Source organism: Ranitomeya imitator, chromosome 4 (genome assembly GCF_032444005.1).
Source record: "Ranitomeya imitator isolate aRanImi1 chromosome 4, aRanImi1.pri, whole genome shotgun sequence".
Taxonomy (NCBI): Eukaryota; Metazoa; Chordata; class Amphibia; order Anura; family Dendrobatidae; genus Ranitomeya; species Ranitomeya imitator.
In genome coordinates, this window is record NC_091285.1 from 13,476,125 (window position 1) to 13,500,162 (window position 24,038).

Below are 24,038 nucleotides of genomic sequence, written 5' to 3' on the forward strand. Positions count from 1 at the left end.
TGTAATGTATGTACACAGTGACTGCACCAGCAGAATAGTGAGTGCAGCTCTGGAGTATAATACAGGATGTAACTCAGGATCAGTAATGTAATGTATGTACACAGTGACTGCACCAGCAGAATAGTGAGTGCCGCTCTGGAGTATAATACAGAATGTAACTCAGGATCAGTAATGTAATGTATGTACACAGTGACTGCACCAGCAGAATAGTGAGTGCAGCTCTGGGGTATAATACAGGTTGTAACTCAGGATCAGTAATGTAATGTATGTACACAGTGACTGCACCAGCAGAATAGTGAGTGCAGCTCTGGAGTATAATACAGGATGTAACTCAGGATCAGTAATGTAATGTATGTACACAGTGACTGCACCAGCAGAATAGTGAGTGCAGCTCTGGGGTATAACACAGGATGTAACTCAGGATCAGTAATGTAATGTATGTTCACAGTGACTGCACCAGCAGAATAGTGAATGCAGCTCTGGAGTATAATGGAGTATAATACAGGATGTAACTCAGGATCAGTAATGTAATGTATGTACACAGTGACTGCACCAGCAGAATAGTGAGTGCAGCTCTGGGATATAATACAGGAGGTAAGTCAGGATCAGTAATGTAATGTATGTACACAGTGACTGCACCAGCAGAATAGTGAGTGCAGCTCTGGGGTATAATACAGGATGTAACTCAGGATCAGTAATGTAATGTATGTACACAGTGACTGCACCAGCAGAATAGTGAGTGCAGCTCTGGGGTATAATACAGGTTGTAACTCAAGATCAGTAATGTAATGTATGCACACAGTGACTGCACCAGCAGAATAGTGAGTGCAGCTCTGGAGTATAATACAGGATGTAACTCAGGATCAGTAATGTAATGTATGTACACAGTGACCGCACCTGCAGAATAGTGAGTGCAGCTCTGGGGTATAATACAGGATGCAACTCAGGATCAGTAATGTAATGTATGTACACAGTGACTGCACCAGCAGAATAGTGAGTGCAGCTCTGGACTATAATACAGAATGTAACTCTGGATCAGTAATGTAATGTATGTACACAGTGACTGCACCAGCAGAATAGTGAGTGCAGCTCTGGGGTATAATACAGGGTGTAACTCAGGATCAGTAATGTAATATATGTACACAGTGACTGCACCAGCAGAATAGTGAGTGCAGCTCTGGACTATAATACAGGATGTAACTCTGGATCAGTAATGTAATGTATGTACACAGTGACTGCACCAGCAGAATAGTGAGTGCAGCTCTGGGGTATAATACAGGGTGTAACTCAGGATCAGTAATGTAATATATGTACACAGTGACTGCACCAGCAGAATAGTGAGTGCAGCTCTGGGGTATAATACAGGATGTAACTCAGGATCAGTAATGTAATGTATGTACACAGTGACTGCACCAGCAGAATAGTGAGTGCAGCTGTGGGGTATAATACAGGATGTAACTCAGGATCAGTAATGTAATGTATGTACACAGTGACTGCACCAGCAGAATAGTGAGTGCAGCTCTGGAGTATAATACAGGATGTAACTCAGGATCAGTAATGTAATGTATGTACACAGTGACTGCACCAGCAGAATAGTGAGTGCAGCTGTGGGGTATAATACAGGATGTAACTCAGGATCAGTAATGTAATGTATGTACACAGTGACTGCACCAGCAGAATAGTGAGTGCAGCTCTGGGGTATAATACAGGAGGTAACTCAGGATCAGTAATGTAATGTATGTACACAGTGACTGCACCAGCAGAATAGTGAGTGCAGCTCTGGGGTATAATAGAGGATGTAACTCAGGATCAGTAATGTAATGTATGTACACAGTGACTGCACCAGCAGAATAGTGAGTGCAGCTCTGGAGTATAATACAGGATGTAACGCAGGATCAGTAATGTAATGTATGTACACAGTGACTGCACCAGCAGAATAGTGAGTGCAGCTCTGGGGTATAATACAGGATGTAACTCAGGATCAGTAATGTAATGTATGTACACAGTGACTGCACCAGCAGAATAGTGAGTGCAGCTCTGGGGTATAATACAGGATGTAACTCAGGATCAGTAATGTAATGTATGTACACAGTGACTGCACCAGCAGAATAGTGAGTGCAGCTCTGGAGTATAATACAGGATGTAACTCAGGATCAGTAATGTAATGTATGTACACAGTGACTGCACCAGCAGAATAGTGAGTGCAGCTCTGGAGTATAATACAGGATGTAACTCAGGATCAGTAATGTAATGTATGTACACAGTGACTGCACCAGCAGAATAGTGAGTGCAGCTCTGGAGTATAATACAGGATGTAACTCAGGATCAGTAATGTAATGTATGTACACAGTGACTGCACCAGCAGAATAGTGAGTGCAGCTCTGGAGTATAATACAGGATGTAACTCAGGATCAGTAATGTAATGTATGTACACAGTGACTGCACCAGCAGAATAGTGAGTGCAGCTCTGGAGTATAATACAGGATGTAACTCAGGATCAGTAATGTAATGTATGTACACAGTGACTGCACCAGCAGAATAGTGAGTGCCGCTCTGGAGTATAATACAGGATGTAACTCAGGATCAGTAATGTAATGTATGTACACAGTGACTGCACCAGCAGAATAGTGAGTGCAGCTCTGGAGTATAATACAGGATGTAACTCAGGATCAGTAATGTAATGTATGTACACAGTGACTGTACCAGCAGAATAGTGAGTGCAGCTCTGGAGTATAATACAGGATGTAACTCAGGATCAGTAATGTAATGTATGTACACAGTGACTGCACCAGCAGAATAGTGAGTGCCGCTCTGGAGTATAATACAGGATGTAACTCAGGATCAGTAATGTAATGTATGTACACAGTGACTGCACCAGCAGAATAGTGAGTGCAGCCCTGGAGTATAATACAGGATGTAACTCAGGATCAGTAATGTAATGTATGTACACAGTGACTGTACCAGCAGAATAGTGAGTGCAGCTCTGGAGTATAATACAGGATGTAACTCCGGATCAGTAATGTAATTTATGTACACAGTGACTGCACCAGCAGAATAGTGAGTGCCGCTCTGGAGTATAATACAGGATGTAACTCAGGATCAGTAATGTAATGTATGTACACAGTGACTGCACCAGCAGAATAGTGAGTGCAGCTCTGGAGTATAATACAGGATGTAACTCAGGATCAGTAATGTAATGTATGTACACAGTGACTGCACCAGCAGAATAGTGAGTGCAGCTCTGGGGTATAATACAGGATGTAACTCAGGATCAGTAATGTAATGTATGTACACAGTGACTGCACCAGCAGAATAGTGAGTGCCGCTCTGGAGTATAATACAGAATGTAACTCAGGATCAGTAATGTAATGTATGTACACAGTGACTGCACCAGCAGAATAGTGAGTGCAGCTCTGGGGTATAATACAGGTTGTAACTCAGGATCAGTAATGTAATGTATGTACACAGTGACTGCACCAGCAGAATAGTGAGTGCAGCTCTGGAGTATAATACAGGATGTAACTCAGGATCAGTAATGTAATGTATGTACACAGTGACTGCACCAGCAGAATAGTGAGTGCAGCTCTGGAGTATAATACAGGATGTAACTCAGGATCAGTGATGTAATGTATGTACACAGTGACTGCACGAGCAGAATAGTGAGTGCAGCTCTGGGGTATAACACAGGATGTAACTCAGGATCAGTAATGTAATGTATGTTCACATTGACTGCACCAGCAGAATAGTGAATGCAGCTCTGGAGTATAATGGAGTATAATACAGGATGTAACTCAGGATCAGTAATGTAATGTATGTACACAGTGACTGCACCAGCAGAATAGTGAGTGCAGCTCTGGGATATAATACAGGAGGTAAGTCAGGATCAGTAATGTAATGTATGTACACAGTGACTGCACCAGCAGAATAGTGAGTGCAGCTCTGGGGTATAATACAGGATGTAACTCAGGATCAGTAATGTAATGTATGTACACAGTGACTGCACCAGCAGAATAGTGAGTGCAGCTCTGGGGTATAATACAGGTTGTAACTCAAGATCAGTAATGTAATGTATGCACACAGTGACTGCACCAGCAGAATAGTGAGTGCAGCTCTGGAGTATAATACAGGATGTAACTCAGGATCAGTAATGTAATGTATGTACACAGTGACCGCACCTGCAGAATAGTGAGTGCAGCTCTGGGGTATAATACAGGATGCAACTCAGGATCAGTAATGTAATGTATGTACACAGTGACTGCACCAGCAGAATAGTGAGTGCAGCTCTGGACTATAATACAGAATGTAACTCTGGATCAGTAATGTAATGTATGTACACAGTGACTGCACCAGCAGAATAGTGAGTGCAGCTCTGGGGTATAATACAGGGTGTAACTCAGGATCAGTAATGTAATATATGTACACAGTGACTGCACCAGCAGAATAGTGAGTGCAGCTCTGGACTATAATACAGGATGTAACTCTGGATCAGTAATGTAATGTATGTACACAGTGACTGCACCAGCAGAATAGTGAGTGCAGCTCTGGGGTATAATACAGGGTGTAACTCAGGATCAGTAATGTAATATATGTACACAGTGACTGCACCAGCAGAATAGTGAGTGCAGCTCTGGGGTATAATACAGGATGTAACTCAGGATCAGTAATGTAATGTATGTACACAGTGACTGCACCAGCAGAATAGTGAGTGCAGCTGTGGGGTATAATACAGGATGTAACTCAGGATCAGTAATGTAATGTATGTACACAGTGACTGCACCAGCAGAATAGTGAGTGCAGCTCTGGAGTATAATACAGGATGTAACTCAGGATCAGTAATGTAATGTATGTACACAGTGACTGCACCAGCAGAATAGTGAGTGCAGCTGTGGGGTATAATACAGGATGTAACTCAGGATCAGTAATGTAATGTATGTACACAGTGACTGCACCAGCAGAATAGTGAGCGCAGCTCTGGGGTATAATACAGGATGTAACTCAGGATCAGTAATGTAATGTATGTACACAGTGACTGCACCAGCAGAATAGTGAGTGCAGCTCTGGGGTATAATACAGGATGTAACTCAGGATCAGTAATGTAATGTATGTACACAGTGACTGCACCAGCAGAATAGTGAGTGCAGCTCTGGGGTATAATACAGGGTGTAACTCAGGATCAGTAATGTAATATATGTACACAGTGACTGCACCAGCAGAATAGTGAGTGCAGCTCTGGAGTATAATACAGGATGTAACTCAGGATCAGTAATGTAATGTATGTACACAGTGACTGCACCAGCAGAATAGTGAGTGCAGCTCTGGAGTATAATACAGAATATACAAAGAATATAAAAAGTCTACATACCCTTGTTAAAATGACAGGTTTTTGCCATGCAGAAAAATGCCACCAAGAACATCTCCTTTCTGACATATTCTCAGCTTTTTGTTTCACCCATAATTTGTACAAATCCATTGAGAAATAAATTGAACTCTTAATGAGGTGGGGTAATGAAAAATAACAAGTTCATAATTATGAGGTTGCATAAGTGTGAACACCCTCTTATAATTGGGAATGTGGCTGTGTTGTGATTGGCTAATTCTCGTTACATAGTAGTCATCGCACGGCTGACGTCATTTACAGGGATTCTGATTAACCTCAGTTTTGCTGCTCTAGGAGGATTTTCCTGACACTTTCTGGTCTGTAAACAGCCGACAACACAGCAAAAGGTTCCTATTGTGGAAAGTTATCAGTCACGAGACGGGAACAAAAAAAAAAAATCTGAAAATTCCTGGTTGTTTTCTGCATGTGACAACAATCCCCCATATTCATATGTATGGTGTGTGGGGTCAAGACAGAAAACCTTTTTATTATAAAGAAAACATCCACGCCGTGCTATGTTTTGCCAAAACCTCCATTACATCTGCCAAATGCATGTGAGGAATGTGTTGTGTCTGATGACTTTTTGGCCATAATTCCAGTAGGTGCAAAGTCAACATTGCGCATCACCAACAGATCACCATCCCCACAATGAGGCATGGTGGGAACAGCATTATGGTTCAGGGATGTTTTTCAACCCAAACCATAATGCTGCCCCCACCATACCTCACTGTTGGCATGGTGTTTTCTTTTTTATATATTTATTACATTTTCCAACAAATCCTTTAGGCTTAAAAGCGAACGATGAATTACCGTGAAAAAAGCTTCTCTAAAATATCAGAGTTTGGGAATGGCCCAGACCTGAATCCAAGTGGACAATCTGTGGGTGACCTGAAGAGGGCGCCGTACACCGGAGATGACTGATGTGGATCAATTGGAAGAAAGAGCCGGCAAAGATCGCCAATTCTAGATGTGCCGTGACCCCAAAAATCTAGTTTAAGGGTGTGAATATTTATGCAACCACATTATTTTACTTTATTTTCTCTCCTCTTTCCACCCGAAATGATTTGTTGGTTTCTCACTGGCTTTGCACACACGGAAATTGGTTCTTATACATGACATTTTACAGGGGCGTGTAGACTTTATATGTAGGTTGTTGTTTTTTTTTTTTTTCTTCTCTGCAGGTAACTCGAGGCTCGGGCCGGCGTTGGGTTTCGTCCTCCAGACTTCCATGTGCGGCCTTCCTTTTCTTAATCCTTTGTGTGCGCTTTCCTCTCGCCCGCGTGTCACTTTCGGATGCGGGGTCACAGTCGCTGGGAATCCATTGTGTGCGCTGTTGACATTGTTCTTCTCCGTCGGCTTTGGACGAGTCAATAGATCTGACGGGTTCGGTAAATAGATCCCTAATTCCTGTCGCTCAGGATTAGAAAGAAGTAGGATGAGCCAAGGGCAAAAGTAGAAGAAAAAAAAAAAAAGTTTTCTGTGATGCCTGCAGTGTAAAGCATGGGGGAAAAAAAAATAAAGCAGAAGCCATTTATGAAATAGCTATGTGTATGTAATGCCGGAGCCGCTGATCCCTTTAAGGAAACATAGAACTTGTGATAATGAGCATTGTTCCAGTAGTTCTCCCAGACCCGGACCTTCTGATATCCGAGACCCCCGAGTCCTCTGTAAAGGACCCGACTCGTCCATCCATTTCATAGACTGGCTCTTGATTTTTTTCAATGTAATACCTCATTCCTCCATCGGAGGCACTGCAGGGAAACAGAACAGTTATTTCCCACCCATTGCAGCTGATCGCTATTGATCGACTTATTTGAAAACCTTCGACTATTTATTTAAAGGGACCTCTACACTTTTAACGGCCCCTCGATCAGCTGTGATCTCCTATAGAAATTGGAAGCATCGGCTCCCGTTTCCCTACAGCACCTCCGCTGGCGAAATGCGGCATTACAGCAACAAAACGCATTCAGATCGATGGGTTGTAATGACGCGTCGGGTCCTCCAGATGGGGGACCCCTGATAGATTATTGAGGGGGGGGGAGGTTATTGAGGGGGGGGGCTTCCATTTTTCATAGGGGATGTATAATTGTGTTTTCGAAAAATTTAAAGGGGTTGTTTGAAATCTGTTAAAAATTGGCCAGAAAAGCAGAAAATGAAATAAAAACCCCAGATGACTACGGGGGGCAAAAAAACAATTGGGGGGGATGACGGCGCCCCTGCAGCTGTGTGAGCCAAGTGTTCTGCACGGCAGCGAAACAAACCGGTAATTGTCCTTCCAGCAGGACGAAAGGTTCCTGCCTGTGCCGAGCCGTTACCCGCACAGACACGTGAGACGCCGCCACCGCTCTGTTTGGTTTTTGGTCTCTGGATAATAACAACCGCTAATTACCCCGGGCGGCGACGGCACAAGGACATCTGAAGGCTGCAAGGTTACTGGAGTTAATGTAAACAGGCTCCTGTCAGCAAATCTCCAGGTCTTAAGGCGCTTTTTCGGTCCCAATTAAAGGGATTGTCCGAAATCAGAAAAACATGGCCGCTTCTCTTTCCATTTGGAAGGAAAAATGGCTCCGTGTGATCCGTGGGAGCGTTTGAATATAAAGCTTCTTTAAAACGTATTAGAAGACGTTTTTCGGGTGGATTTTTGGAGCAGATTCTATCAAAAAACGCCCCCTGAACAGAGCCCCTAAGTCTTTGTACAGATTGCGAAACATAAACTTTTAGGTTTTAAGAAGGATTCTTAGAGGGTTTCTTTAAGAGCTGATACTCTACCAAATCCTCTAAGTTTCGGCTCCAAAAAGCTCAGCAAAGTTACTCCCGTGTGCACGCCGTCGCTCCTTAAAGAACTAAGGGTATGTGCACGTGACAATGTTTTCCTAGGCGAAACCGCTTTCGAAAAATCCGTCAGTCTTTTTCAGAAGTGTCAGTTTCGCCGTCGTTTTTCGCATTCTTCCTTTCTGTCCCCGTTGGCGACTGTTCCGCTGCGTTCCACGTCGCCGCTGCTCTCACATCTCCGCAGCCCTTTGATGTGATCTGGGAAAACAGCAGCTGGAGACGCAGATTAGATACCGGGGAGCCGCAAGGACAACAAATAACACAATGTCCTTCCGTTAGTTGCCGATTAGTGGTGGGGGAGGGGGCGATGACTTTGACTTTCTCGACAACTTTGTACTTTTGTTTAAGAAAGTTTGTAAAGTCTCATTTTTGGGGGGGTGGGAGTTCAAGGTTTCGAAGTTGCCAGTTTTTTAAAACGGAGGAGCGTGCCGCCATATAGTGCACCGTAAGCCTTCGTTCACACGCGCAGGACGGCGCTCGGTATTAAACTGGTCTTGTTTCTCCTTCGCAGATTGTCTCTTTAAGGTCTGTCCCATGAACAGATACTCCGCGCAGAAGCAATTTTGGAAGGCGAAACAGGCGAAACAAGGGAACAACACCGAAGCTGCACTACTGAAGAAGTTACAGGTCAGTACCCGGGGCTGCCATGTCTCATCATCTGCCCAGGAACCTACAAACCCTCTATTGTTCCTGCTGGAAATGAATGAATCAAGGTGACAAGTGGGCGTTAGTAAGAGTCATGATTGAAAACGTCCCAACTTGACAACTCCTCAAGGCGGGAAATTTGATTTCGTCAAGTGTAATTTTTTGAACCAATACCCTCCCAGAAGTTTCTTATTTTTGGGCAATCCTAGAATAGATGTGCATGATGACCTAACGGATTACGACATCTCCAGCAAATATCAAGAGTCAGCGAGTCCCAGCTGGAAGAGTTTTGCTGGGGTCATATGCCATCTAGTTAATATTTGATAAGAGTTTTCCCGAAGGAGGATGCACCTGGAAAAGCCTCGAGCACACAAGACAGCATTTTGGAATTTGGTCAAGAGGAGTGGGAATTTGGTCAAGAGGAGTGGGAATTTGGTCAAGAGGAGTGGGAATTTGGTCAAGAGGAGTGGGAATTTGGTCAAAGAGGAGTGGGAATTTGGTCAAAGAGGAGTGGGAATTTGGTCAAAGAGGAGTGGGAATTTGGTCAAAGAGGAGTGGGAATTTGGTCAAAGAGGAGTGGGAATTTGGTCAAAGAGGAGTGGGAATTTGGTCAAAGAGGAGTGGGAATTTGGTCAAAGAGGAGTGGGAATTTGGTCAAAGAGGAGTGGGAATTTGGTCAAAGAGGAGTGGGAATTTGGTCAAAGAGGAGTGGGAATTTGGTCAAGAGGAGTGGGAATTTGGTCAAGAGGAGTGGGAATTTGGTCAAGAGGAGTGGGAATTTGGTCAAGAGGAGTGGGAATTTGGTCAAGAGGAGTGGGAATTTGGTCAAGAGGTCAAGAGCAGTGGGAATTTGGTCAAGAGCAGTAGGAATTTGGTCAAGAGCAGTGGGAATTTGGTCAAGATATCTAGCCAAGACCAATTGGACCCGGTCGGATACTTTTGTTTAAATTGTGAGATGGTTCGTCGAACGTGTTGCATTTGAAGGCAAGTTCCTTGCTTGGACTAGCGCATTTGAAGGCCATACCCCACGCTGGAATATTTTGTTGTTGTAGAGACTATTCAAAGTTTCTTTGGTAGACTAGACCATAAATTGTATGGGTCCCGAAAATTTGGATCAATCAACAATGGTATAGAACAGACAGGTGTCAACGTGGAAGGGAAGGTGTCTAGCGGAAGATCATTGATCAATAACCTTTTAGTTCGCAAGGTCGTCAGTCACCTCATCCAACCCAAAAGTAGCCGGAGGTCTAGCTCTAGACTAGCCGGTGGTCTAGCTCTAGACCACCAAAGAATAGAGGGAGAAAATTGCTGTGATATATTGTGGTGGAAAGCCAAATGTAATCATTACTTGTTCTATATAACTCCAACTCACCCCGTCAAAGGCTTTCTCGGCATCTGTTGACAGGAGAACCAAAGGAGCATTTCGGCTCTTAGCAAACATCATAGATTGTATGATTTTAGCCAAATTATCCTTGCCTTCTATCTCTGCGGATTAATCTAGGTAGAATGTTACTGAGTCTTCCCGCTAGAATTTTAGCCCTCAATTTGGTATGGGTGTTGAGCAGCGATATCTGTCTGTCACTGGTGCAGAGGTTAGGATCCTTTCCTTCTTTCGGGAGAACTGTAATGAAGGTTTCTAAAGATCGTTTAGGAAGAGGTTGACCTTGGAGATAAGAATTAAACAGGGTAACCAAGTGGGGTAATAGAGATTTTATGAATTTTTTGTAATATATAATAGGGAGACCGTCTGGCCCTGGGGCTTTACCGTTATGAATAGTTGAAAGAGTGTCTAAAATTTCTTTAGGGGTAACAGGAGACGTTAGCAAAGAATGTTCCTCCAAAGATATTTTGGGAAGTTTTAAAGGGGTCAGGAACTCATTTATTTTTTCAACAGCTTCTATTGGGTCTTGAATGATGTCCGGCGTACTCAGATTATAGAGATTTTCATAAAAGGATCTGAAGAGCCATCCGCAGCTGTGAGTTGTTTGATAAACGTCTTATCATTGTGTTTTTTAAGCAAATCCAATGCTGCCTCTTATCAGCGTCTCCTTGCCACATGGAGGTCACAGATTTAAAAGACCAGTGCAAACAGCTCCTCATAGCTCAGCTTCCCATAGCTGGATAATATATCACCTGTACACCTCAGTGGTAAACAGATTGGCTCCAAAGTCACAGCAGCACCCCTTTAGTACCATTATTGCCTTTTAAGGACCCTTATTACCCTTTGGACTTTTGTTGCCCCTTCAGGACCCTTGATGCCTCTTTAGGATCCTTATCACCCTTTTAGAACCCTTGTTGACCCTTTATAACGCTTAGCTCCCCTTTAGGTCCCTTTACTCTTCTTTATGACCCTTGGTGCACCTTTAGGACTCTTTGCTCCCCTTTAGGACCCTTGGCACCTCTTTAGGTTCCTTGTTGACCCTTTGCTCACTTTTTGAACCCTTGATACCCCTTTAGGACCCTAGATGCCCCTTTAAGTCCCTTTGCTCCCCTTTAGGACCCTTGACACCACTTTAAGACACTTGTCACCCCTTTAGAACCCTTGGTACCCTTTTAGGACCCTTTGTGCCTCTTTTTAAGGACTCTTGGTGCCTTTTTAAGACCTTTATCTCCCCTTTAGGAACTTTTATGCCCTTTAGGACCTTTGGCACCTTTTTAAGACCTTTATCTCCACTTTAGGACCCATTACTCTCCTTTAGGACTCATTGCTCCCCTTTAGGACTCATTGCTCCCCTTTAGGACCCTTTGCTCCCCTTTAGGATCCTTTGCTCCCCTTTAGGACCCTTTGCTGACCTTTAGGACCCTTTGCTGACCTTTAGGACACTTAGTATCCCTTTAGGACCTTTAGGGTCGCTGGAATGTACTCAGACGCTGCCTCCCCTCTTACAACAGAGCTGTTCCTTCACATGCCTGCTTCTCCATCAGTGCCGGACCCCTTGTCGCCCCCCCGATCCCGGCTTTCCTGCTTTTGACTGATCCTAACCTGCAGGATTGGGGCCGCACCCAGCGTCCTGGAGAGGAGAGCAAGGAGCGGTGCGAGACGCCCCACCCTGTCCTCAGGGGGTGAGAGAGTCGAGCGTCCGCTTTACCCTGAAATCAGAAGTAAATGCAGGTCAGACGATTCTGTGCAGTCAGATGTGGGGGACTACCAATATGGCCGCCCTTAAAGGGGTTCTTCAGTTTTGTATAAATAATGGAATTCCTTCACCATTTTCCAAAATCTGTGCTTGCTTCAGCTGAATGGGACCATTCTCAACCACATTCTGGGACTTGCTTGTGTTTATTTTTCCAGAAAGCATTGCACCTATTAGCTAGATACGCACAACAAGATAGATATTATAGGTCACATATTCTGGGGGTCTTTCTACTATATACCAACCAGAGCATCCCAGACAGAATGCTGATACATTGTAACAAACTCACAGCTGTATAAGGATCAGGATGTTAAGAATGTCCCCAATCACTGACAGCAAGCAGAGATCTAGCAGGGAAGGCATCGACAGACAAAGACTAATAAAATAGAGAATAAAACTGCTCTAAAGCTGATTTGAAACTGCAACTCCCAGCATAAACTGATAGCCCCACATGGTTGGAGACCCCGCTCTATAGAGTTATATTACCGTCCTGTCACTCATTATGTGGTGACAACATAAGTGACAAGACCCCATGTGTCCTCCTGTAGACACTAGGACCTCGTGTTTCCTCCTGTAGGCACTAGGACCCTGTTTCCCCTCCTGCAGACACTAGGACCCTGTGTTTCCTCCTGTAGGCACTAGGACCCTGTGTTTCCTCCTGTAGGCACTAGGACCCTGTGTTTCCTCCTGTAGGCACTAGGACCCTGTGTTTCCTCCTGTAGGCACTAGGACCTCGTTTCCTCCTGTAGACACTAGGACCCTGTGTTTCCTCTTTTAGACACTAGGACCCCGTGTTTCCTCCTGTAGGCACTAGGACCTCATGTCTCCTCCTGTAGACACTAGGACCCTGTGTTTCCTCTTGTAGACACTAGGACCCCGTGTTTCCTCCTGCAGACACTAGGACCTCGTGTTTCCTCATGTAGGCACTAGGGTCTCTTGTTTCCTCCTGTAGACACTAGGACCTCGTGTTTCCTCCTGTAGGCACTAGGACCCTGTGGTTCCTCTTGTAAACACTAGGACCCCGTGTTTCCTCCTGTAGACACTAGGACCCTGTGTTTCCTCCTGTAGACACTAGGACCCTGTGTTTCCTCCTGTAGACACTAGGACCCTGTGTTTCCTCCTGTAGGCACTAGGACCTCGTGTTTCCTCCTGTAGGCACTAGGACCCTGTGTTTCCTCCTGTAGGCACTAGGACCCTGTGTTTCCTCTTGTAGGCACTAGGACCTCATGTTTCCTCTTGTAGATACTAGGACCCTGTGTTTCCTCTTGTAGGCACTAGGGTCTCTTGTTTCCTCCTGTAGACACTAGGACCTCGTGTTTCCTCCTGTAGGCACTAGGACCCTGTGGTTCCTCTTGTAGACACTAGGACCCTGTGTTTCCTCCTGTAGGTACTAGGACCCTTTGTTTCCTCCTGTAGACACTAGGACCCTGTGTTTCCTCCTGTAGACACTAGGACCCTGTGTTTCCTCCTGTAGGCACTAGGACCTCGTGTTTTCTCCTGTAGGCACTAGGACCCTGTGTTTCCTCCTGTAGACACTAGGACCTCATGCTTCCTTTTGTAGGCACTAGGACCTCATGTTTCCTCCTGTAGACACTAGGACCCTGTGTTTCCTCCTGTAGGCACTAGGACCTCGTGTTTCCTCCTGTAGACACTAGGACCCCGTGTTTCCTCCTGTAGACACTAGGACCTCATGTTTCCTGTAGGCACTAGGACCTCATGTTTCCTCTTGTAGACACTAGGACCCTGTGTTTCCTCTTGTAGACACTAGGACCTCGTGTTTCCTCCTGTAGGCAATAGGACCTCATGTTTCCTCCTGTAGACACTAGGACCCCGTGTTTCCTCCTGTAGACACTAGGACCCCGTGTTTCCTCCTCTTGACACTAGTACCCCGTGTTTCCTCCTGTAGACACTAGGACCTCATGTTTCCTGTAGGCACTAGGACCTCATGTTTCCTCTTGTAGACACTAGGACCCTGTGTTTCCTCCTGTAGGCAATAGGACCTCGTGTTTCCTCCTGTAGGCACTAGGACCCCGTGTTTCCTCCTGTAGGCACTAGGACCCCGTGTTTCTTCCTGTAGGCACTAGGACCCCGTGTTTCCTCCTGTAGGCACTAGGACCTCATGTTTCCTCCTGTAGACACTAGGACCACGTGTTTCCTCCTGTAGACTCTAGGACCCTCTGTTTCCTCTTGTAGACACTAGGGCCTTGTGTTTCCTACTGTAGGCACTAGGACCTCGTATTTCCTCCTGTAGGCACTAGGACCTCGTATTTCCTCCTGTAGGCACTAGGACCCTTTGATTCCTCTTGTAGACACTAGGACCCCGTGTTTCCTCCTGTAAGACACTAGGACCTCATGTGTCCTCTTGTAGGCACTAGGACCCCGTGTTTCCTCTTGTAGGCACTAGGACCTGGTGTTTCCTTCTGTAGCACTAGGACCTCATGTTTCCTCTTGTAGGCACTAAGACCCCGTGTTTCCTCCTGTAGCACTAGGACCTAATGTTTCCTCTTGTAGGCACTAGGACCTTGTGTTTCCTCCTGTAGGTGCCAGGCTTCTGTGATTTCTACTTTTGGCACTTGGGGTTGATGTGCAGCAGTTTCAGATCTCTGCTCTGGGAGGTGTAACAATACATGCTCATTGTGCGGCTGGGTCCGTAGTTCATGACCTTACCATGTGGGAGTTGTGACATTTTCCATGCTGCCACTAGAGTGGGGGTTCATTGTCTTTTTTTCTATGTGTTTTCTGTGATTGTGATGTTGATTGCCTTACGACTTCTAATCAGCAGTGTTCTGGTGAGGGACACCCCCCTCGATTAGCTGAATGAAGAGGCAATCTTGCAGTACCAAGCACAACCACAACCCAAACAGTGGAGCTGTACCTGGCAAACAATAAAGATGTTGGGTCACTGCGAACAAAGTGATATTAGTGTGCTGATATTTTGGGAGGTAACAGTCTGAGAGTCAAAAAGTAGAAGGATTGAGGTCTCCTCCGCAGCACAGAGTATTTCAGGGGAAGAGTAAGATGAAATACTCACCCATTCATACCCAGTATCGGAGGTATTGACTCGGATTTCTTGTGTCCCCGCAGCACGCTGCTGAACTGGAGCAGAAACAGAATGAGTCGGAGAACAGAAAACTCCTGGGAGAAATTGTCAAATACAGCAACGTCATCCAGGTGCGATCCATATACCGCCATATAGCGCAACAGTGCGTAATATGACTCCTCACTACATCAAAGAACATACAGTACCAGTGCTGATCTACACCTCTCTCCGCACTACCACCTACTGTAAGGTCCAATAGATTACAGAAACTCACCACACACGACGTCATAGATGCCGCCATTATAATGTTTTTGGGTCGTAATAATTTTTAATAACTCTTTCTTTGACAGTTACTCCACATCAAAAGTAACAAATACCTCACCGTTAACAAGCGGTTGCCGGCCCTGCTGGAGAAGAATGCCATGCGCGTCTCCCTCGATGCTGCCGGGAACGAGGGCTCCTGGTTCTACATTCAGCCCTTCTGGAAGCTCCGGAGCGAGGGAGACAACGTGAGATCATAGGCACTTGAGGGCTCGTCTGGGATGAAGGTTGATGATGCCTGGTCTCAGGGGTCATCTCCTTGTTTAGGCACTTGAGGGCTCGTCTGGGATGAAGGTTGATGATGCCTGGTCTCAGGGGTCATCTCCTTGTTTAGGCACTTGAGGGCTCGTCTGGGATGAAGGTTGATGATGCCTGGTCTCAGGGGTCATCTCCTTGTTTAGGCACTTGAGGGCTCGTGTGGGATGAAGGTTCATGATGCGTGATCGCAGGGGTCATCTCCTTGTTTAGGCACTTGGGGTCTCGTCTGGGATGAAGGTTGATGATGCTTGGTCTCAGGGGTCATCTCCTTGTTTAGGCACTTGGGGGCTCGTGTGGGATGAAGGTTCATGATGTGTGGTCATCTCCTTTTTTAGGTACTTGGGGGCTCGTGTGGGATGAAGGTTCATGATGTGTGGTCTCAGGGGTCATCTCCTTGTTTAGACATTTGGGGGCTCATGTGGGATGAAGGTTCATGACGTGTGGTCTCAGGGGTCATCTCTTTTTTAGGCACTTGGGGGCTCGTTTGGGGTAAAGGTTCATGATGCTTGGTCTCAGGGGCATCTCCTTCTTTAGGCACTTGGGGGCTTGTCTGGGATGAAGGTTCATGATGTTTGGTCTCAGGGGTCATCTCCTTTTTAAGGCACCCGGGGGCTCATCTGGGATGAAGGTTCATGTTGTGTGGTCTCAGGGGTCTTCATGTTTAGGCACTTGGAGGCTCATCTGGGATGAAGGTTCATGATGTGTGGTCTCGGGGTCTTCTTGTTTAGGCATCTGGGGGCTGGTCTGGTATGAACATTCATGATGTGTGGTGTCAGGGGTCATCTCCTTGTTTAGGCATCTGGTGGCTCGTCTGGGATGAAGGTTCATGATGTGTGGTCTTGGGTCATCTCCTTGTTTAGGCACTTGGGGGTTTGTTAGGGATGAAGGTTGATTATTGTGTAGTCTCACAGGTCTTCTCTTTGTTTAGGCACTTGGGGGATCGTCCTGGATGAAGGTTCATGATGTGTGGTCTCAGGGGTCATCTCATTGTTTAGACACTAGCGGGTTCATCCAGAATGGATTTTGATGATATGTAATTGAAGATGTCTCCTCACCCTTCCTGTACTTGGGTGATTGTCAGTTTTGAATGTTAATAATGTGTGTCCTGATGGTCATTTAATTGTTTAGACACTTGAGGGTTCATCCGAGATGGACTTTGATATGTTATTCAGAGGTCTCGTCACCCTTTAAGCACTTGGGGTTTCATCCGTGGTGAAGGTTGATGTTGTGTGGTATTTGACGTCAATTATCATTGTTTAGAACTTGAGGGTTCATCCGGGATGGACTTGGATTATATGTAATTGAAGAGGTCTCCTCACCCTTGCTGCACTTGGGGGCTCGTCTGGGTTAAACATTAAGTGTTCTGAGGGTCATCTCATTGTTTAGACATTTTGGTGTTTATTCGGGATGTACTTCGATGATCGATGATATGTAATTGAAGAGGCCTCACCTTTGAGGCACTTTCAGTTTTATCCAGGACGAATGTTGATTATGTGTGTACTGATGGGTCGTCTCATTGTTTAGGCACTTGGTGGTTCATCCGAGATGAACTTTGATGGTATGTAATTGAAGAAGATTTCACCCTTGAGGCACTTGGGAAAAGGGGGGTTTCATCCATGATGAACGTTGATGACATGTAATTCAAGAGAGCTTCTCACCTTTGAGGCAATTGACGGTTTATCTGGGACGAATGTTGATTATGCGTGGTCCGAAGTGTAATCTCTTTGTTTGGGCACTCCTCACCCTTTAGGCACTTGGAGATTCATCAAGGGAACTGTAATATGTAATTCAAGAGGACTTTTCACCCTTGAGGCACTTGGGAGTTCATCCAGGATGAACATTGATTATTTGTGGCCTGAGGGGTCATCTCATTGTTCAGGCACTTGGGGGTTCGTCCAGGATGATCATTGATGATATGTAATTGAAGAGGTCTCCTCACCCTTGATGCACTTGGGAGTTCATCCAGGATGAACATTGATTATTTGTGATCTGAGGGGTCATCTCATTGTTTAGGTACTTGGCGGTTCATCCAGGATGAACTTTGATGGTATGTAATTGAAGAGGACTTCTCACCCTTGAAGCACTTGGCGGTTCATCTTGGGCGAATGTAGATTATGTGTGGTCTGCGGGATGTCAGGGATGAAGGTTGATGATGTGTGCTTTGAGTTGTCATCTTATTGTTTAGGCATTTAGGGGTTCGTCCAGGATGAAAGTTGATGATGTGTGGTCTGAGTGGTCATCTCATTGTTTAGGCACTTCGGGGCTTTGTCCAGGATGAAGGTTGATGATGTGTGGTCTCGGGTCATCTACTTGTTAAGGTACTTGGGGGCTGGTCTGGGATGAAGGTTCATGATGTGTGGTCTTGGGTCATCTCCTTGTTTAGGCATCTGGTGGCTCGTCTGGGATGAAGGTTCATGATGTGTGGTCTCAGTGGTCATCTTCTTGTTTAGGCATTTGGGGGTTCGTCAGGGATGAAGGTTGATTATTGTGTGGTCTCAGGGGTCATCTTTTGTAGGCACTTGGGGACTCGTCTGGGATGAAGGTTCATGATGTGTGGTCTTAGGGTCATCTCATTGTTTAGACACTAGGGGGTTCATCCAGAATGGATTTTTATGATATGTAATTAAAGATGTCTCCTCACCCTTGCTGTACATGGGGGCTTGTCAGGGATGAACGTTAATAATGTGTGTCCTGAGGGTCATTTCATTGTTTAGACACTTGAGGGTTCATCCAGGATGGACTTTGATATGTAATTGAGAGGTCTCGTCACCCTTTAAGCACTTGGGGTTTCATCCGGGATGAAGGTTGATGTAGTGTGGTATGAGACGTCAATTCTCGTTGTTTAGACACTTGGGGGTTCATCTGGGATGGACTTGGATTATATGTAATTGATGAGGTCTCCTCACCCTTCCTGCACTTGGGGGCTCGTCTTGGTTAAACATTATTAATGTGTTCTGATGGTCATCTTATTGTTTAGGCACTTGGGGGTTCGTCCAGGTTGACCGTTGATGATATGTAATTGAAGAGGTCTCCTCACTCTTTTGGCATTTGGGTATTCTTTAGGGACCAACATTGGTGATGTTTGATCTGAGGGGTAATTTCATGGTTTAGGCAATTGAGGGTTCATCTAGGATGAACTTTGATATGAAATTGAAGAGGCCTCCTCATCCTTGAGGGACTTGAAGGTTCCTCCAGGATGAAGGTTGGATGATGTGTGATCTGAGGGGTCATCTCATTGTTTAGGCACTTGGCGGTACATCCAGGATGAACTTTGATGGTATGTAATTGAAGAAGACTTCTCACCCTTGAAGCTGTTAGCAGTTCATACGTTGATTATATGTGGTCTGAGGGATCATTTAATTCGTTAAGCACATGGAGGTTTGTCAGGGATGAAGGTTAATGATGTGTGGTCTGAGTTGTCATCTTATTGTTTAGGCACTCGGGGGCTCGTCCAGGATGAAAGTTGATGATGTTTGGTCTGAGTGGTCATCTCATTATTTAGCCACTAGTGGGTTTGCCCGGGATGAAGATTGATGATGTGTGGTTTTAGTGGTCATCTCATTGTTTAGGCACTTGGTGGTTCGTCCGGAATGAAGGTTGAGGATGTGTGCTCTGAGTGGTCATCTCATTCTTTAGGCACTAGGGGGTTTGTCCGGGATGAAGATTGATGATGTGTGGTTTTAGTGGTCATCTCATTGTTTAGGCACTTGGGGGTTCGTCCGGGATGAAGGTTGAGGATGTGTGCTCTGAATGGTCATCTCATTGTTTAGGCACTTGAGGGTTCGTCCAGGATGGGTTTCGATGATATGTAATTGAAGAGGTCTCCTAACCCTAGAGGTATTTGGAGTTTCATCTCGGATGAACTTTGATAATGGTTGCCATGACTCTGGCCTTCAATGTTAACAGCTTTGATCTCTGATTCTCAGGTTGTGGTGGGAGACAAAGTGGTCCTGATGCCAGTTAATGCTGGGCAGCCTCTTCATGCCAGTAATATAGAACTTCTGGATAATCCTGGATGCAAAGAGGTAACTTATCCCAAACTTTCCAGAGACAGAGAGTCCAGAACGTATAGCATGGGGTGACTATGTGCCTTGTTTTTCTCCGTATGTTTCAGGTGAACGCGGTCAATTGTAACACAAGCTGGAAAGTTGCGCTGTTTATGAAGTACAGTGACTACAGAGACGACGTTCTGAAGGGAGTGAGTATCAAGACCAAGTTTTCACTAGCCCTGGTGGTCTAGAGTTGTGCCACAATCCTTAGTAGTCAGAGTAAAAAAACTACTTTTAGATGTGATTCCCTGGTGGTCCAGGAGTAAATTCTCCTTAAGGTACCTTCACACATAACGATATCGTTAACGATATCGTTGCTTTTTGTGACGTAGCAACGATATCGTTAAGGAAATCGTTATGTGTGACAGCGACCAACGATCAGGCCCCTGCTGGGAGATCGTTGGTCGCTGAGGAAAGTCCAGAACTTTATTTTGTCGCTGGATCTCCCGTGGACATCGCTGGATCGGCGTGTGTGACACCGATCCAGCGATGTCTTCACTGGTAACCAGGGTAAACATCGGGTAACTAAGCGCAGGGCCGCGCTTAGTAACCCGATGTTTACCCTGGTTACCAGCGTAAAAGTAAAAAAAACAAACACTACATACTTACCTACCGCTGTCTGTCCCCGGCGCTGTGCTCTGCACTCCTCCTGCACTGGCTGTGAGCGTCGGTCAGCCGGAAAGCAGAGCGGTGACGTCACCGCTCTGCTGTCCGGCCGCTGTGCTCACAGCCAGTACAGGAGGAGTGCAGAGAAGCAGAGCGCCGGGGACAGACAGCGGTAGGTAAGTATGTAGTGTTTGTTTTTTTTTACTTTTACGCTGGTAACCAGGGTAAACATCGGGTTACCAAGTGCGGCCCTGCGCTTAGTAACCCGATGTTTACCCTGGTTACCCGGGGACTTCGGGATCGTTGGTCGCTGGAGAGCGGTCTGTGTGACAGCTCTCCAGCGACCAAACAGCGACGCTGCAGCGATCCGGATCGTTGTCGGTATCGCTGCAGCGTCGCTTAATGTGAAGGGGCCTTTAATTTGTAGTCTAAGGTTGTTACGGTCCATAATATTCTTTCTTATCCCTGGGGTGGAATAGAGGGTTTATTCCTGGTGGTCTGGGGTATTAGATGGGACATTATTTTATTCCCAGGGTCTAGGATAAAAGAGTAGGGTAATAAGTTGTAGAATAGGGTATTTAGGGGTTCTTCTTATGTTCCCTGACGGTGTAGGCTAAAAAAAGGAGAACTCTTCAGGGTCTAGTAAATTAGAAAGGTAATAATTTGTTGTCTAGGGTAAAAGAAGGGGTTAATACTTGACGGTCAATAGTGTAGGAGGGGTTATTAGTATTTTATCGGGTGGTCTAGAGTGAAAGTGGGTTTTATTACCTGGTATTTTAGGGTGTGAGATGACGGTTTATGGTCACCGGTGTTCATCATTGAGGTCTCTTTGGCCGGTTTCCCCGCAGGGCGACGTGGTCAGATTGTTCCATGCAGAACAGGAGAAGTTCCTGACTTGTGATGAGTACGAGAAGAAGCAGCACATCTTCCTGAGGACGACACTGCGCCAGTCAGCCACGTCCGCCACCAGCTCCAAAGCCTTATGGGAAATAGAGGTGATTGTAAGATGTGTCAGTGCGCAGAACAGTGAGCGCAGCTCTGGGGTATAATACAGGATCAGTAATGTAATGTATGTACACAGTGACTGCACCAGCAGAATAGTGAGTGCAGCTCTGGGGTATAATACAGGAGGTAACTCGGGGTCAGTAATGTAATGTATGTACACAGTGACTGCACCAGCAGAATAGTGAGTGCAGCTCTGGGGTATAATACAGGATGTAACTCAGGATCAGTAATGTAATGTATGTACACAGTGACTGCAGCAGCAGAATAGTGAGTGCAGCTCTGGAATATAATACAGGATGTAACTCAGTATCAGTAATGTAATGTATGTACACAGTGACTGCACCAGCAGAATAGTGAGTGCAGCTCTGGAGTATAATACAGGAGGTAACTCAGGATCAGTAATGTAATGTATGTACACAGTGACTGCACCAGCAGAATAGTGAGTGCAGCTCTGGAGTATAATACAGGATGTAACTCAGGATCAGTAATGTAATGTATGTACACAGTGACTGCACCAGCAGAATAGTGAGTGCAGCTCTGGGGTATAATACAGGATGTAACTCAGGATCAGTAATGTAATGCATGTACACAGTGACGGCACCAGCAGAATAGTGAGTGCAGCTCTGGGGTATAATACAGGATGTAACTCAGGATCAGTAATGTAATGTATGTACACAGTGACTGCACCAGCAGAATAGTGAGTGCAGCTCTGGGGTATAATACAGGAGGTAACTCGGGGTCAGTAATGTAATGTATGTACACAGTGACTGCACCAGCAGAATAGAGAGTGCAGCTCTGGAGTATAATATAGGATGTAACTCAGGATCAGTAATTTAATGTATGTACACAGTGACTGCACCAGCAGAATAGTGAGTGCAGCTCTGGGGTATAATACAGGAGGTAACTCAGGATCAGTAATGTAATGTATGTACACAGTGACTGCACCAGCAGAATAGTGAGTGCAGCTCTGGGGTATAATACAGGATGTAACTCGGGGTCAGTAATGTAATGTATGTACACAGTGACTGCACCAGCAGAATAGTGAGTGCAGCTCTGGGGTATAATATAGGATGTAACTCAGGATCAGTAATGTAATGTATGTACACAGTGACTGCACCAGCAGAATAGTGAGTGCAGCTCTGGGGTATAATACAGGATGTAACTCGGGGTCAGTAATGTAATGTATGTACACAGTGACTGCACCAGCAGAATAGTGAGTGCAGCTCTGGGGTATAATACAGGATGTAACTCGGGGTCAGTAATGTAATGTATGTACACAGTGACTGCACCAGCAGAATAGTGAGTGCAGCTCTGGGGTATAATATAGGATGTAACTCAGGATCAGTAATGTAATGTATGTACACAGTGACTGCACCAGCAGAATAGTGAGTGCAGCTCTGGGTTATAATACAGGATGTAACTCAGGATCAGTAATGTAATGTATGTACACAGTGACTGCACCAGCAGAATAGTGAGTGCAGCTCTGGGTTATAATACAGGATGTAACTCAGGATCAGTAATGTAATGTATGTACACAGTGACTGCACCAGCAGAATAGTGAGTGCAGCTCTGGGGTATAATACAGGAGGTAACTCAGGATCAGTAATGTAATGTATGTACACAGTGACTGCACCAGCAGAATAGTGAGCGCAGCTCTGGGGTATAATACAGGAGGTAACTCAGGATCAGTAATGTAATGTATGTACACAGTGACTGCACCAGCAGAATAGTGAGCGCAGCTCTGGGGTATAACACTGGCTGTACATGTGTTGTCTCTTTCCTCAGGTTGTGCACCATGACCCGTGCCGGGGAGGAGCCGGACAGTGGAACAGCTTATTTCGATTTAAGCACCTGGCGACTGGAAACTACCTTGCGGCGGAGGTGAGTCGCCTGCGCTCAGGCGTTTGGGAATATTTATGGCCGCAGTCCTTTATATTCAATATGTGAGAACCGTTTGTAATGTCTTTCTTGTGGGCTGAGGTCTGGAGGCCGGGGCCTGAGGCTGCACTACTGACACAGTCTGATGACGATGTGTGACGAGACCCTGGAATTGCCGTCTGTGTGGATATTTGTATCGGGGGGATCTTGGTGCCATGTTGGGGTCTGTGATGTGTTTGGGGACGGCACCGGCCATGTTTCTCAGTAGTGCAGCCTCAGGCTCCTGGCTGGTTATTTCCGGGTGCTGTTTCTCTCTGCGGGGGGCCGGTCACCGCACCGTACAGGGGGCCGCTTGTTCCTCTCTCGCTCCGGGAGACGCGTGGAAAGTTTCTCAGTGTCACAGCGGTGCGTTACCTCGGCTCGCCGGCCGAGCGCTGACTGCACTGGACCAAGGCCAGAGGGGCGCCGGGCCTCACGCTCCTGGTCGCGGGGAGGGCCTGTTGCGCTTTCTTAAAGGGCCAGTAACCCAAATTACGGCAGCTTATAATAGTGCAGGAGCGTTATAAGAGGAGCGGCGGTTATACGTCACTGGTGGGTGTAAATGTCTCTGGGGGGCTCAGACTGGACAAGCGTGACATCATGTAGTGATTATAGGGGTCCGGGAGGTTTCAGGACTTGTGTCACATTCACTCATCCATATGTCATGGGGGGCTGTAGGGGCTCTAATATGGGGGCTCCTATATGGGGGGCTGTAGGGGCTCTGATATGGGGGCTGTAGGGGCTCTGATATGGGGGCTGTAGGGGCTCTGATATGGGGGGCTGTAGGGGCTCTGATATGGGGGGCTGTAGGGGCTCTGATATGGGGGGCTGTAGGGGCTCTGATATGGGGGCTG

General features: G+C 45.9%; 1 protein-coding gene across 1 annotated transcript in view; it reads left to right on the top strand.

The window, feature by feature from the left end:
• ITPR2 (inositol 1,4,5-trisphosphate receptor type 2) overlaps window positions 1-24,038 on the top strand; it is a 243,430-nt gene that overhangs the window by 39,907 nt on the left and 179,485 nt on the right. The window contains exons 3-9 of the mRNA XM_069763093.1: window positions 8,721-8,836; window positions 15,073-15,159; window positions 15,379-15,537; window positions 19,534-19,632; window positions 19,722-19,805; window positions 21,111-21,257; window positions 23,053-23,148. Of these exons, the coding sequence (XP_069619194.1) occupies window positions 8,721-8,836; window positions 15,073-15,159; window positions 15,379-15,537; window positions 19,534-19,632; window positions 19,722-19,805; window positions 21,111-21,257; window positions 23,053-23,148 (788 nt within the window). The remainder of the gene's footprint in view (window positions 1-8,720; window positions 8,837-15,072; window positions 15,160-15,378; window positions 15,538-19,533; window positions 19,633-19,721; window positions 19,806-21,110; window positions 21,258-23,052; window positions 23,149-24,038) is intronic.